Here is a 14,351-nt window from a genome sequence, read left to right on the forward strand (position 1 = left end):
CATTGTAAATTTTGTTTATATTTCAATAGAAAAAAAAAGATATGGTTGTAAAGATATTTTCTCAATATTTTGTTTGCACAACTAATAAAGTCCTTATTTATCGTCTTTCCCCTTTGTCTTTCTATACACCATTTCTCGGAAACTCGCTAGAATCTTGTTTTCTCTCTTCCTTCTCTCTTCTTGGTTAAAGGATGCTAGAGCTCTCTTTTCATCAGCACTGTAGATCTGGTTTTCTTTTCGAAGTCGAACAGCTTCCATTCTTCGGTGTCTACTACCACTCATTACATAGCCTGAACATTCAAACGATGCAATCTCTTCACTGGTCAGGCCAATTTCTCCTCTTCGAGGGATGCGCTTCCCAGCTTTGACATACTCGGCCATAGCTGCACCTTCCCCTGGCAAAAGAGCATGCCCATAGTTCAAAGGTCTATCATCTTGAGAAGCATGTGTCACTGGTGCTTCTGGCCCAATTAAGTCCATAGCTTCTGCATTCTTTGATCTCTCAATCCAGAGATCATCTTCTGGGAACTCTTCATCAGAGACATCAGAGCTTGACTCAGATTCTTTTTTATATTTCTTCTTCTTGGACCTTTTCACTTTGTGTTTCTTTTTCCTTTTTTTCTTGGCTTTCTTTGCCTTTTTCCTCTCTTCTTCACTGCTAGAATCAGAGTCAGAATCAGAGTCACTGTCACTATCCTCAGAATATTTTTTATGCTTTTTTTTGGACGTTTTTTTCTTTCTTTTCCTCTGCGCGTTTTCTTTGGAGCGACTCACTTTCTTCTTCCTCTTCTTCTTTTCTTCTTCAGAACTGGAACTTGAGGCACTTTTCTTAGACTTTGCCTCTTCCTCCTCTACAGGAGTGTGTTCATCTGAATCGGGCTCAGGGATCTTGGGGGAAAGACCCCAGACTTCCGGGGCTCCGAGTTCCCCAATCCGCTCCCGCTCATTTAACCTTCTCTGGCGCAGGCTCTCCTCCTTCTCTTTCTCGTAGTAGTCGGGCCACTGCCGGTCGCCCCCATGGTGATGGTAGTGGTGGTGGTGGTGATAGTGGGCGGAAGATGAGGATGAGGAGCCGCGCAGTTCAGGAAGCCGCTCTCGCTCGCGGCCGTGGGCTCGACTGGGGCTGCGGCGGCTGCGGCCTGAGCCTCCAGGCTCCGAGAAGGACGAAGGCTGCCGGAAGCCGTTGCGCTCCCGGGAACGAGAACGAGAGCGGCACCGCGGCGAGCGGACAGTTTTTGAGGGCGGGGGGCTCTCGGAGGAGCTTCGGTGGCCGCCGCCTCCAGATACTGAGGCCGACGGCCCGCCACTGTTACCTCCATGACGCCGTCGCCTGGAACTCGAGTTATCCTCCGGGCTGCGGGAGCTGGAGGCCGGCGCCATAGCGCCGATCCCCTCAGAGCTCCACCTGGTGCTCTCGCGAGAAGAGAAATCGGAAGAAGCCTCTACTTTAACTCTGCGAGAGACCGCCCTCAGAGGGGCGTGGCTCTTGTTTCTAAGGGAAGGGATTAGCAAACTCCAGACTCTTTCCTATGGAGCCGTAGGGATTGTTTTCATTGGAGAGACAGTCCCGTAGGGGCGTGGCCTTGCCTGGGACCGGGATTAGCGAACTACTGCCAGTTGGTTCACTGAGATTCCGTTTCCATTGGAGAGAACTTCAGGAAGGGGCGTGGCCCAACTTCTGGGCTGGGTTTGACAACCTCCAACCTGTTAGCAGATGATGGTTCACGGAGATTTAATTTTTATTGGAGAGAACTCTGAGAATAGCGTGTCCCGGCTTTTGCACCCGGATAGTAACCTCTGACCTGTTTGCTGACGTAGGCGTGCAGGGAAGTAATTTTCATCTGTACCTATTTCAGCCAGGCTGCCTTCATCGCCCTGCTGACGTCATCTTTCCTGCTTGGGAAAACTATGGACTGGGTCCTGTTGTGAGTCACTGAGGCTTCCTCCCTACCCAGCCCCTGCCACAGTTTTTGGCCTATTCAACTCTTCTCTTTCCTCTTTTCCCCCTTTCATACCCATTTCATTTTCGCAATTTCCCCAACCCCCAACACGAGCATCTGAAGAGTGCTGGCTAGAGAAAGGAAGCTTGGCAAACCACTTTTAAAAGCTAATCAATCCCCGATTTGGAATTTAAGGGGCCTTAAATTCTATCAGCTAATCCAATGCCTTCGTTTGACAGAAGGAAACCCAGAGAGGTTAATTATCAAGTGCTCAGGCCGGCGGTATAGTAGAAAAAGCGCTGAATTTGGAATTAGGACAATTCTAATTTGGCCTCTGTCCCTTTTTTTCCCTGTAACTCCTTGGCAGAGGCACTTTCCCTTTCTGGGGATTCAATGTTTCTTCACCTGTAAAACAAACAGATTGTACCATCTGAATTCTGAGGACTCTTTGAACTCTATAGCTATGGTTCTCCGTGACACCAACTCCAATTATTTCCCCCCAAACTGCCTCTGTATTTTAGAGAGTATTTTATTATCTGAGCTAATGAGGTCATTCCTTGGCCTACCCACTTTCACACAAAGCTTCTTTTGCTAAGGTTTTGAATGGAAGGAAATTCTTATGTAGAATTTGGAATAATTGCTAGATTCATAAGTTTACAGTATATTCACCAAATGTTTCTCAGTAAAGCTAAAAAAAGACCGTGAAAATGCAACTTCTTGCTTTTCTATTCCAATCTGAAGACATAGTCAACAACATAGTCTTGTAGGCCAATCTTAAAGAATATTGATTTAAAAATAACTAATAACTGAATACAAATAAATTCGAGAACAGGGAGATCAAAAAATTTTTTTTAAATGTTTCAGATTCAGTTGCATTTTCCTACTGTGTTCCAGACTTCTTCCCTAAAAAAAAAAAGCCACTTGTAAATTTAAAAATTTTACTCATGAAATCGTTTAAAGAGATTAAAGGATAACATCCGCTAGGGGCCAGTATAATCTAAGACTTGGAGACCTGAAACAAGATTGCTGAAAACTCTAAAACTCCGTTTTGTCAGTTTTAACACAGAAAAATCTTGAAATTGAAAAAAAATATGAAAGTAATATAGTAGATTATATCTACAGGTTAAATTTTAGGGGTCTTTTAAAATTTTAATTTACTTGATTTTAGAATAGCAAATGCAAAATTTTGTTTTCTGCACACATCTCATTTTGCTTGATATAGATAACAAAGCCTGAATGTATAATCTATTACAGATATTCCCATGGCAATAAAATGTGATATACAATATTATGATTATTTCACCATCAGCTAATATCAAGAAGAAATAGAAAGTACAAGAGAATAAAAGTCTTATTTCAGGTAGAATAAGTTCCCAATTAGAAACAGAAGCAGATAAATATTCATCAATAAAATACAGAAGGGCATCAGAATCCAAATGTTGAGTTTCAGACATCTGCAATGTAATTTTTCATGGGTAAGACTAACTGTAACAATTAGCATTTATATAGTGGTTTAGGATTTATAAAATACTTTATAAATATCTCATTTTATCCCCATAACACTCCTTTGAGTTGAGGTAGGTATTACAACATTTTACAAATAACAAAACTGAAACTGAGAGAAATTAAGTGACTGACCCTGGCTCACACAGCTAATGAATGTATGAAACCAAATTTGAATTAATTTCTGCCTGACTCCAAGCTCAGTGCCCTGTCTACTGCACCACTGCTAATAATATTTTGGTCTTAAAATATCCTGTATGTCAGGAAGAGCCAGCTGAAATACATTTATTAATATGAATTGACTACATATAGAATGTACTTAAATATGATAGCATTTTATTTTGTAGATGTTTTGATACTATTTCAACTTCATAAAAATATGCAATAATACAAGTTTATTTTGGATAGGAAGAAACCAACTCCTGTTATCAATCACAATCATATCTATTATTGATTAGTTTTGTTGCCAGAGCAGTATCTAAATCCAGAAATTAAAATGGAAAATTTTGAAAGTTTTGGTTACTATAACCAAAACAAAACATGTACCTCCTTCATTTGGACAGCTTGGTACAATGGAAAGGACAATGGCTTTGAAGTTTGAAGACCTGGTTTCAAATCTTGAGTGATGTTTACTATTTGTATAATCTTGGACAAGCCAATATATATTTATGGTCTGGAGTTTCTTCAACTATAAATGAGTGTGTTGGATACTCTGAAGGACATTCCACAATGTATAAAGATCTGAGTTCAAATTTTGCTTCAGATATACTGCTTTAATTCTGGACAAGTCATTTAACTTGTCTGTGTCTCAATTTCTATAAAATGGGAATGATAATAGAATTTACCTTACAGGATTGTTGTGAGATTCAAACGAGTTAACACATGTAAAAAGTTTTGTAAATCTTAGAATACTTTATAAATGCTGTGCCCTCAAGTATTTTGTGGGACTGAATTAAGTAATCACCTTAGATTCTAGCCCCCTCCTCCCCTCCCCCCAGCACCTACTCTGCAATCTAGGCAGAAAGGACCATTTAGCAGTCTCAGGACAATAGAGAAATGCACAGAAGGTACAGATAGGCTGCAGGATGTTAATAACAAAGACGTATTACATTCAAGAAGTAGCAGTTTGGTGACTTAGTGAATAAAGTGTTTGAACCTGGAGTCAGGAAGACCTGAATTTAAATTCCATCTCAGACCCTGTGTGACCCTAGGCAAGTCACTTAACCCTCTGTCACGTTAAGTTTCATCTTCTGAAAAACAAAGATAATATTAATACCTGTCACACAAGAGTTGTGAGAGTCAAATGAGAAAATATATGAAGCCTTACAATGTTATATAAACATGAAGTATTAATATAAAATATAGCATTAAAAGATACTTACAGTTCAAGAGCCATAAGGAACTATCCAGTCCAACCTCTTAATTTTACTGCTAAAGAAACTGAAGACTAGGTTTAGTAAGTGACATCTTTGATGTGACATAAATAATAAGCACTAGAGGTAGGATTTGAATTCAGGTTCTGGGCTTCATAGCCAGTGCTTTTTTTTTTTTTTAACCCTTACCTTTTGTCTTAGAATCAAGGCTGAGTACTAGTTGCAAGACAGAGAGAAGAGCAGTAAAAGCTAGGCAATGGGAATTAAATAACTTGCCCAGGGTCACACAGCTGCTACAAAGTGTCAGGGGCCAAATTTGAACCCAATACCTCCCATCTCTAGGCCTGGCTCTCAATCCACTGAGTCACCTAATTGCCCTCTCTCACCAGCCAGGGCTTTTTTTTTACTATGCCACACTGCCTTTTCTATAACAAGAAAACTAGACCCATTATTTAGTAAGAATGAGAAATATCAGATGGACAGTCCAGGTGTTGCCTTGGTATCCATCATATTAAAGAAGATTGTCTACACCGCGTGGGGCAGATTCTCTAGGACAATCTTTAGAATTGTTTCCTTCACAAAGAATCTATAAAAGGGTATAGACAATGTAGAATACAGAGGCTAGGATAGACTTAAACTGTCCTGGTTGTACAGTTGTACCCACATTAATATATCCATAGAATAGTTAAGTATAAGCTTATTTCATTAATAAGAATCCTGTGATAGAGAGTAAAGAGAAGACTACTAGCCTTGGAGTCAGAAAACCTTGGTTGGAATTCTGACTCTACTTTATTAGTTGGGTATTGGGTAACTCAAGACAGGTCATCAACTTTAAACCTCAGGTACCTCACCTATAAAATGAGTGTAATACTTACACTATTTGTATTTTAGGGTCATTGTAACCATCTAATAAGATAATGGATGTGAAAATTTTCTGACTCCATGAAGTTCTATGTGAATATAAGCAGTTATTGATGATAATTTACTTATTCCCACTACCAATGAGCATGTTAGAGAATAATTTTAGGGTTAGCTCCTCATTCCAAATCTTTCATCACAACTGGAAAAATGATGCCCAATGTAGGTACAATTGATAATAAGTCAGTAATCTCATCTTTTGAAAGTCTATTTGAAAAATTATAAAGTTATTATTTTTAAAAATTGTTAGTTGTGATAACTTATCTGTTCATAGGATAAAATGTAAAAACTCATTGAATCACCTTGGAAAGAAGGCAAGTATAGGGCTTAATTAAAAGTGACCAAACTACTTATTTCTCTTATGATTTCCATATCAGGTTTTCTTAAAATAATAGGAAATGTAATTTATTTTTCCACTTAGAACTTGACACCAAGTACTAGTATCTATGACTTTTGCATCAATAACAAAGCCTCTAGGTGAAACTTTTTTTCTGTTTCTGTAGCATATCACCTTTCTATGATTGTACTTGCTCTGTAGAATACACAGCTGGAGAAGTTTGTTTATCAGTAAAAAAAGCAAATATGACGCATACTCTACCATATGCTATATACAGGTCCCATATCTTGATTCTGAGGATATTGTTTTAACTTCCCAGGAAATATATCCTAAGCTTTGTTGTTACTTGAAAAGGCAGATGATAGAGGCTCAGATCCCACCATTAGTTTATATAGGGTAAAGAGAATATGTTCTTGGAGGAGAAAAAAAGCATCTTTTTTACCTACAAACAAATGAGGCAGCAATGCCTTCTATAATAGAGTTATTCTTGTTCTATAACCTCTTTAGGAAATAAAGGTTGGCTTATGAATGAACCCATCATGAAATAATCTGCTTATTTTTTTAAAGTGATCACAGTCATGCATCATGAATAATAAACTATGAAGGATAAGCATGTGTGAAAATTTGAATTATAAGTAAATTAAAAATTTTCTGGCATAGCTATTGCTATGCGTAATTATTAATTAATTTAATTTGACATAAAGAGTAAGCAATTGAAACTGTAATTGGTTATTTTTACACAACCAATACCTTATTTTCCCCTGCCTGGACATCTACCTACATAGCAGAATTCTTGACTCTTCATCTTTCTTGTTGCTAGTCAGTTGGTTTTGGCATTCCTTTCATTGCAACTCACTGATGGTGGATTCTGGGGGCAAGTATTCCAGTGGGGCAGAGTTTGTGGGGCAGGAGAAGGGTTAAGTGTAGGATGGGAGATGCTGTAAAAGTAAAAGGCAGAAAAAGAGACTCTAGAAGGTCTTTAAAGATGAAAGAAAAGTGGGGAAAGGCATACTCCTAAGAGGGGAAAGAAAGAAGGGGAGAAAAGTTATTTTGCATAATTTGAGTGTGCAAGTAAAAGATAAAAACAAGGCAGAAGGAGTAGGGGGAGCAGACAATTCTTGAACCTCATTTTCATCTGAACTGGTAAAGGAGAGAAGAATATAAATACAGCTTGGTGCAGAAATGGAACATGGAAATAGGAGGGAAAGAGAGATGGGAGAATAAGAAGGAGGGCAAATTAAAACCTGTGATTGGGTCCTGGGTGAGGGAAAGAAAAGAAGGGCAGGGGAACAGACGCAGAACATGTCAGTCCTGGGGCACTAGTGCTGAGCATACTCCTCTCACAAACTCTTGTTTATAAAGAAAGAACAGTCATTAGTCATGCCCAACCATGATTCCAGGGGACTCAGGATGAAACGAACTACTCGCTTCTTGAGAGAGAGGTGATGGATTTGGAATGCACATTAAAACATTTCTTTTTGGACATGACTGAGGCAGGAACTTATTTCATTTGACTATGCATTTTTATTGCAAGAATCTTATTTTTCTTTCTTTTTTTTCATTGAGGGTGGAGAGAAGGTGGAAGGGAGAGAAGATCAGTTTTTATTCACTGAAAAAATAAAGTTAAAAAAAGATAGTGCAGGTCAAATGAAGCTAAGATTTGAAGGAAATACTTAACTAGAAAAAAATTTTATAGCAAACTTTTATCCTAAAAATCTTATTTCTAAGATATATAAGGAACTGATTCAAATTTATAAGAATAAGATCCATCCCCCAATTAATAGTGGTACAAGTAATACTAAAGAAAGAAATCCATGCTATCAATAGTCATGTGAAGTCATGTTTTTTTAAACCCTTACCTTCCATCTTAGAATCAATACTGTGTATTAGTTCCAAGGCAGAAGAGTGGTAAGGGTAGGCAATGGGGGTTAAGTGACTTGCCCAGGGCCACCCAGTTAGGAAGTGTCTGGGACCAGATTTGAATCTAGGACCTCCTGTCTCTAGGTCTAACTCAATCCACTTAACCACCTAGCTGCCCTGCCAAAATCACTTATAACTGGAGAAGTGCAAATTTCATTTCATGCCTTTCAGATGGGCAAAACTGACAAAAAGGAAAACGACAGATATCAAAGGGGCAATGGGAAAACAATTATAGTAATATTATCAATAGAAATATGAATTGGTTCAGCTACTTTCAAAAGCAATTTGGAACTAGACCCAGAGATTGACTAAACTATTCATGTTCTCAGACACTGTAATACCACAACTAGGCCTATATTCCAAAGAAATAAAAAAAAGGTGAAAAAGACTCATAACGCAATAAATATTTACAGCACTTCTCTTTGTTATATAAAGAAAAAAAGGAAGGAAAGGGAACACCTATTAATTGGAGAATGACTGTACACATGCTAAGTGAATGTAATAGAGCATCATTGTTCTTAAGAAGTGATGAAAGACAGTTTCAGAGAAAGCTGGAAGGACCTGTATGATATAGAGTGAGGTGAGGAGAACCAAAAGAACAATTTATACAATAACAACATGTAAAGACAAACAACTCTGAATGCAAGGACCAATCACAATTCCAGAAGACTGATGATCAGCAGTGCTACCCACCTCTTAATGGAGAGGTAAACTCAGAATTCAGTGTGATATATCACGATATATATATTTTTAATGATTTTTTTAAAAAACAAGAACCTACCTTCTCTCCCCCATCCCCATTATGAAAGCAAGAAACAAAAGGAAGTTTCCTGTTACAAATATGAATAAACAAAAATGAGTTCCTACACTAGCTTGTGGGGAGAGAGAGAGACAGAGAAAGACTTTCTCATGTCAAAAAGACTTTCTCTAGGTCAAAAAACCCTCTCACTATGGTTTCCATCATTTCTAGCAGTTCCTCTCTGTTGGTAAGAGTCTGATCTAGAATGCTATTTCCTCTTTTTATATCCTTTACCTTTTGAAGGATAAAGTAGGGACTGCTAAAACATTAGAAGATAGTCAGGATCCAAAAATATTTTGACAAGCTATAGTATTAAGCTGAATCTAGTAAGATGAAATTCAATAAAGTTTTATACATACAAAAGAAATCAACTTTGTGGATAAAAGATGGGGAAGGCTAGGAGTTTTAGTTAACTTCCAGTTAAGAATTAGTTATCCCAAAGTTGAATAGGCTGTCTTTAAGAAGCAGAAGACTCCCCCTCCTTGGAAGTTTTCAAACAGAGGCTGGATAATGGGGATTCCTTGTTAAGTCTAGTTTTTTTTCCCTCTAAATGGTCACTGAGGTCTTTTCCAACTCTAAAATGCCGTATTTTATCATTTTGACTTAGAGTATCAGTACTTAAGTTAATGTTTATAGATAATCTAAAAGTTGATTCTTTTCGTAACAAGGTTTATTCCCAACAAGTAGCATAGGGATGTCACTGTGTGACTCAGAGGGAAGCAGAATAAGGTATCTCTAGCCTCTTCTCTCCTCACCGTTCTTTAGGGGAGACTTTATTTTCTGCCAGGAGGGGAGGTGAGAGTTTGGGGCCAGAAGCTTAGTAACCCATCTCTCCTTAGAGAAAGGAGATATTGGGCTAGAATTGTACCTATATCCCTTACATCTCATTATTCTAGGAGATGTGATTTTTAGCTTCAGTCTAATCTCTGCTCACTTTCATTAACTGAGGGAAGGAAGAAGGCTTGTCTCTCTTCTCACCAAATACCATTTCTACAAATGAACACACAGAGCAGGTATCCAAGACGAAATCAAGCCATTTCTCCAAGTCAATAGCAAAACCAGAAATTGAAGAAAGTGTACTTAGGAGAATATATACCAGACAATACAGAATTAAGAGGCTTTCCCTTTGGGAGAGAGAGGTAACTCAGCTCAACCAAAAGAGAGAGTCCCAGATATCAACTAAGGAGAAGTTTCCCAAAATGTCATGTAAAAAGCCAGGGACAAGGACATAATGTCTTCCCAGAGTCTTTTTCTCTAGCAACTTGAAGTGGGTTCTCCCATCTTCTTTCTTGAAACAGGAAGACAGACATATCCAAAATGACTACTGAACACAATCAAAGAGATTCTAAAATTGAGGAAACTTGAGGAAAACTAAAAAGGTCACCTCAAAACTACTCAGTAACTCTGCCCTGCCCTTTACCCAGGTGCCAGACATTGATTTCCACCTACAAGGAGAGAGTATATAGTACCAGGGGGCTTTGGGATTCAAGTTGCCTTCAATATATTTTGTCACCCTCTCTGTAGAAGCTGAAGTTCTAAAATCTGGGACTTAGTTTCACATTTTGTATGTTTCTTTGTTTTATGGGTTGCTGTAGCCAAAGAATTCACCATTTTCCTGAGGAGAAGCCTCCCCATCTTTAGTTAGGATGGCCCTCAAAAAGAAACCAGAGCCTGTTGCCAGAGTCTTGAAGCCTTTGAAGGAGAGTGGAGTCTGTCAATTAACTTATATAGCCTTTTAAAAATTTTTATTTTTAAAAAAGCTTTTAATTTTTAATTTTAAAAACTCTTGGAATTAATACTAACTATTGATTCCAAGGCAAAAGAGTGGTAATGGCTAGGCAATTGGGGTTAAGTGACTTGCCCAAGGTCACACAGCTAAGGAAGTTTATGAATTCAGATTTGAACCCAGGACCTCCCATGGCCAGGCCTGGCTTTCTATCCACTAAGCCACCTAGCTGCCTCTGATAAAACCTTTTTAAAATAACCATTTTCATTTTTGTGATGTTATTTGATTCTCTCCATGTCTAGAAAACTTCTAATTCTTTTATCATAAAAAAGTATAAATGGAGGATAAACTACTTATTCTTGATGTAGTAGTTAATTCCTAAATCAGCTCTCAAACTGCTAATTTGTCCAAAAGTTAATATGAATTAAGAAGAAATAAGAAAAATAAGAAAAATACATGATATGCCGTTAAAAATAATTCTAACTGAAAATGGAAAATAGGTGAAGCCAAGAAGAGCCTAAAACTACTTGTTTGCAAAAAAGACTTGTCAAAACTCTCAAATTTGTGTCACCTCCAGCATGGATCTCCTTTGGATATACTTTGTTTCAGCCAACTGCTGCTGTTTTTCCTCCTCTTTGTTTTTTTCCGGAAGCATGTCTGGGTCAGCCAAAACAAGATGGCATACTCATCCTTAATAAAAGATAAAAATTAAATTTAAAAAATTGCAAATATTTCCCCTCTTTTATCTATTTGTTTATTTGGGATTTTTGCCAAGCTTTTTAAAAAAACCCGTTTGCCCCTTCCACTGCTACTTCTTGCTTTTATGAGGCGCATAATCTTCCATTATCCTTCCCTTCTTAAGTTTTACTCACAAGCTTATATTCTAAATTGTGCTGCCTTTGGCTACTATAATTCTCAACAGAATTGTGAAAATTAAGAAAACAGGTAGATTTCAGGAGAAAGATAATTATGTTTAAGATATGTTTAGCTTAAAATGTCTTTGGGACATCCAGGTAGAGATATCCATAGGGAAATTGGTGATGCAGAATTGTAGTTCAAGAGAGAGATGAGGACTATATATAGAGATTTGGGAATCATCTGAAAAAAATGTGTTTAACTAGGGCAGTTTTTGTGCCAGAGACCTCTTTAATGAAACCTCTGGACCCACTTCTTACAATCAGATTTTTAAATGCATAAAATAAAATACAGAGGATTACAAAAGAGATTAGGGGTCAGTGAAAATTAAAGTATAATTTTTCCCAACCTAATTTACAGACTTCCTTAAATTAATCCACGATTACAAAGGTCCATGGACCTCCATGTTACAATAGTAATCCTTTGAAGCAGGCGTGTTTACTCCATAGGAAACTGATGGGAAGGGCTTAGGGCCACTTGCTAAAGTTCACATGTAACCAGGGTACTTTACTCCAAGTGTTTTACCTCTTTTCGGTGAGCCACATATATGTTTGGGGCTCATTTGAATTTTTCTTTTAGCTAGCCTGATTATCTTATCATTGGTTAGTTAGTCCCCATGGACGCCTGCCCTGGTAACTGAGGACTCCCATCAAAGAGGACTAATCACTGTCAGGTCTAAAGGCCATCCCTCTTCTTCCTTCCCATCCCCCACCCACAGAACTTTAAGAAAGAAGAGGTATCTTGGGAGAGAGATCGGTTTCAGTTGAGTGGTGGAATTAGAAAATAGACTTCAAGGGATTGAGAAGTAAGTAGGAATTAAGGAGATGGAGGCAGCGAGTAGCCCGTTACTTTTTTTTTTCCTCTGGTAGTTTGGCTGTAACAAGGAGTAGAGATATAAGATCTGTCCTTGAGAGAAGGACAGGACCAAGGGAAAGCCTTTGGTTTTTCGTTTTTTGTTTTTAAAGAATGGAGAAAACCTGAATATGATACCAATGGGGTGTTCCAGAAGTCAGTGGATAAGGAGAGATTGAAGATGAGAGGAAATGACCAAGAAGGCAGTCCCCTAGAAGAGAAGGGTAGGGAAGGGATTGAGAGTCAAAGTAGAAACGATAGCCTCGGCACAGAAAAGGCCCAGCTGTTCCCTAGAGCCTAGAGGAAAGGAGGAGGCAAGAAAGAAGGGTGATGAAGGGAGAGGGGCAGAGGAGGAGAGAAGAGGAAACTTTCCATCTTTTTAGAAAATCTCTTTTCCTGATTATGATGTTGTAGAGTTGTTTCAATCATGTCCAACTCTGGGATACCATTTTGGGTTTGTTTTTTTTTTGAGGGACACAGATTCTAGAGTGGTTTGCCATTTCCTTCTCCAGCTTATTTTACAGATGAGTATCTGAAGCAAACAGGGTTAAGTGGTTTACCCAAGATCATACAGCGAGTAAGTATGTGAGATTGAATTTTAACTCAATCTTCTTGGTTCCAAGACTAAAATATCTTATCCACTTTGCCACTAACTGCCCTAATTCTTCCCCCCCCCCCATAATTCTTAATTAAAACTGTTTGCTCATATGACATTAGAAGAATTTCATAGTTGAGTTTCTTCCTTTTTGGCCTGACTTTCTTTCTAAAATTTAGTTCATGTTGAACCCTTTGTAAATGCTTTCTCCAAATGTCATTGTCAGATTGTCCCTTGCTTCCTTCTTACAAATTCTGCTATTCAAAATCCTTTCTTTTTCCTTTTCCCTTCCCTTCCTCCTAGTACCATTTATTTTTTAAATTAATTTTAATTAAATTATTTTAATTTAATTTATTTATATTTATTTTATTTAATTTTAAATTTAAAAATAATATTTATTATTTCTCAGTTATTTTCTTCATCAAATATAATGTAAATCTTTTATGTTCATGTTAGACAAATATCTCTCCTATTTAAAATGTTAGAGACAGAGGGAATCACAAAGTGATGTGTTCTGCCTCAGGACCTCCTAGAGTTCTCACCCTGGACTCATCTTCATTGTATTGTGCACCCTCCCCTGATCTGCCCTGCAGAATCACAATGGAGGATGAACTAAGGGCTTCATTCCCATCAGCTGGTTCTGAGGGGTTTTGTTGTTGTTGTTGTTTTTCCCAGGTGTTTTCCAGAGGAGATCTATCACAGTCCTTTGTGTTGTAAGAATGTTGTTGCTCAGTTGTTTTTCAGTCATGTCTGATTCTTCCTGATCCTCATTTGGAGTTTTCTTTGCAAAGACACTGGAGTGGTTTGCCATTTCCTTCTCTAACTCATTTGCAGATGAGGAAACTGAAGCAACAGTGTTAAGTGACTTGTCTAGGATCATAGCACTAATTAGTGACAGGAGAAAGACTTGCACTGAGGAAGATGAGTCTTCCTCCTCCGGGCCTGGCATTCTATCCTCCGGGCCACCCAGCTGCCCTTGTGGTAAGAACAGGCCGATTAGAAAAATAACCTTTGTGATTCTGAGGCAAAATTCCTTTGTCCCTCTTCTCTCCCTCCTTCCTACTTCCTACCTAGTAAAATCAAAAGGAAACCTAGACTGTAGGTAGTCTTCCTTCTGTTTGTGGCAACAGCATGTCTTCTTCAAGGCCCTCCCTGAGTGGTCCCCAAGAACCCACAAACACTTTCTAAAGCAAACTCCCTCCTCCCCGAGCCAAGACAGTTTCTTGATGATGTCCTACAGAGAACTGGAAGGCAGAGAACCAACCACTGGGAGAGAAGGCACCCAGAGCAAACAGCAGAATCAGGATTTTTCAGTGAGGACTCATTCAGGTCCTTTGTCCGGTAGTCACACCTTTGTTTCATTTTTCTTTATTCAATATTTCTCAGCAATCACAGGACCAAGGCATCAGACAGCCAGAGCCTCAGAGACCATCTAGATATTCATTCAGTAATTATTTGTTAAGGGCCTCATAC

General features: G+C 38.4%; 1 protein-coding gene across 1 annotated transcript; it reads right to left on the reverse strand.

Annotated features, from left to right (window-relative positions):
- On the reverse strand, positions 1-1,399 carry LOC123245529 (NF-kappa-B-activating protein-like). The gene has a single exon (XM_044674446.1). The coding sequence runs from the start codon at positions 1,378-1,380 to the stop codon at positions 94-96; it is 1,287 nt and encodes a 428-aa protein (XP_044530381.1). The 5' UTR covers positions 1,381-1,399; the 3' UTR covers positions 1-93.
- Positions 1,400-14,351: the final 12,952 nt, after the last annotated feature.

Source organism: Gracilinanus agilis, chromosome 4 (genome assembly GCF_016433145.1).
Source record: "Gracilinanus agilis isolate LMUSP501 chromosome 4, AgileGrace, whole genome shotgun sequence".
NCBI classification, from domain to species: Eukaryota; Metazoa; Chordata; class Mammalia; order Didelphimorphia; family Didelphidae; genus Gracilinanus; species Gracilinanus agilis.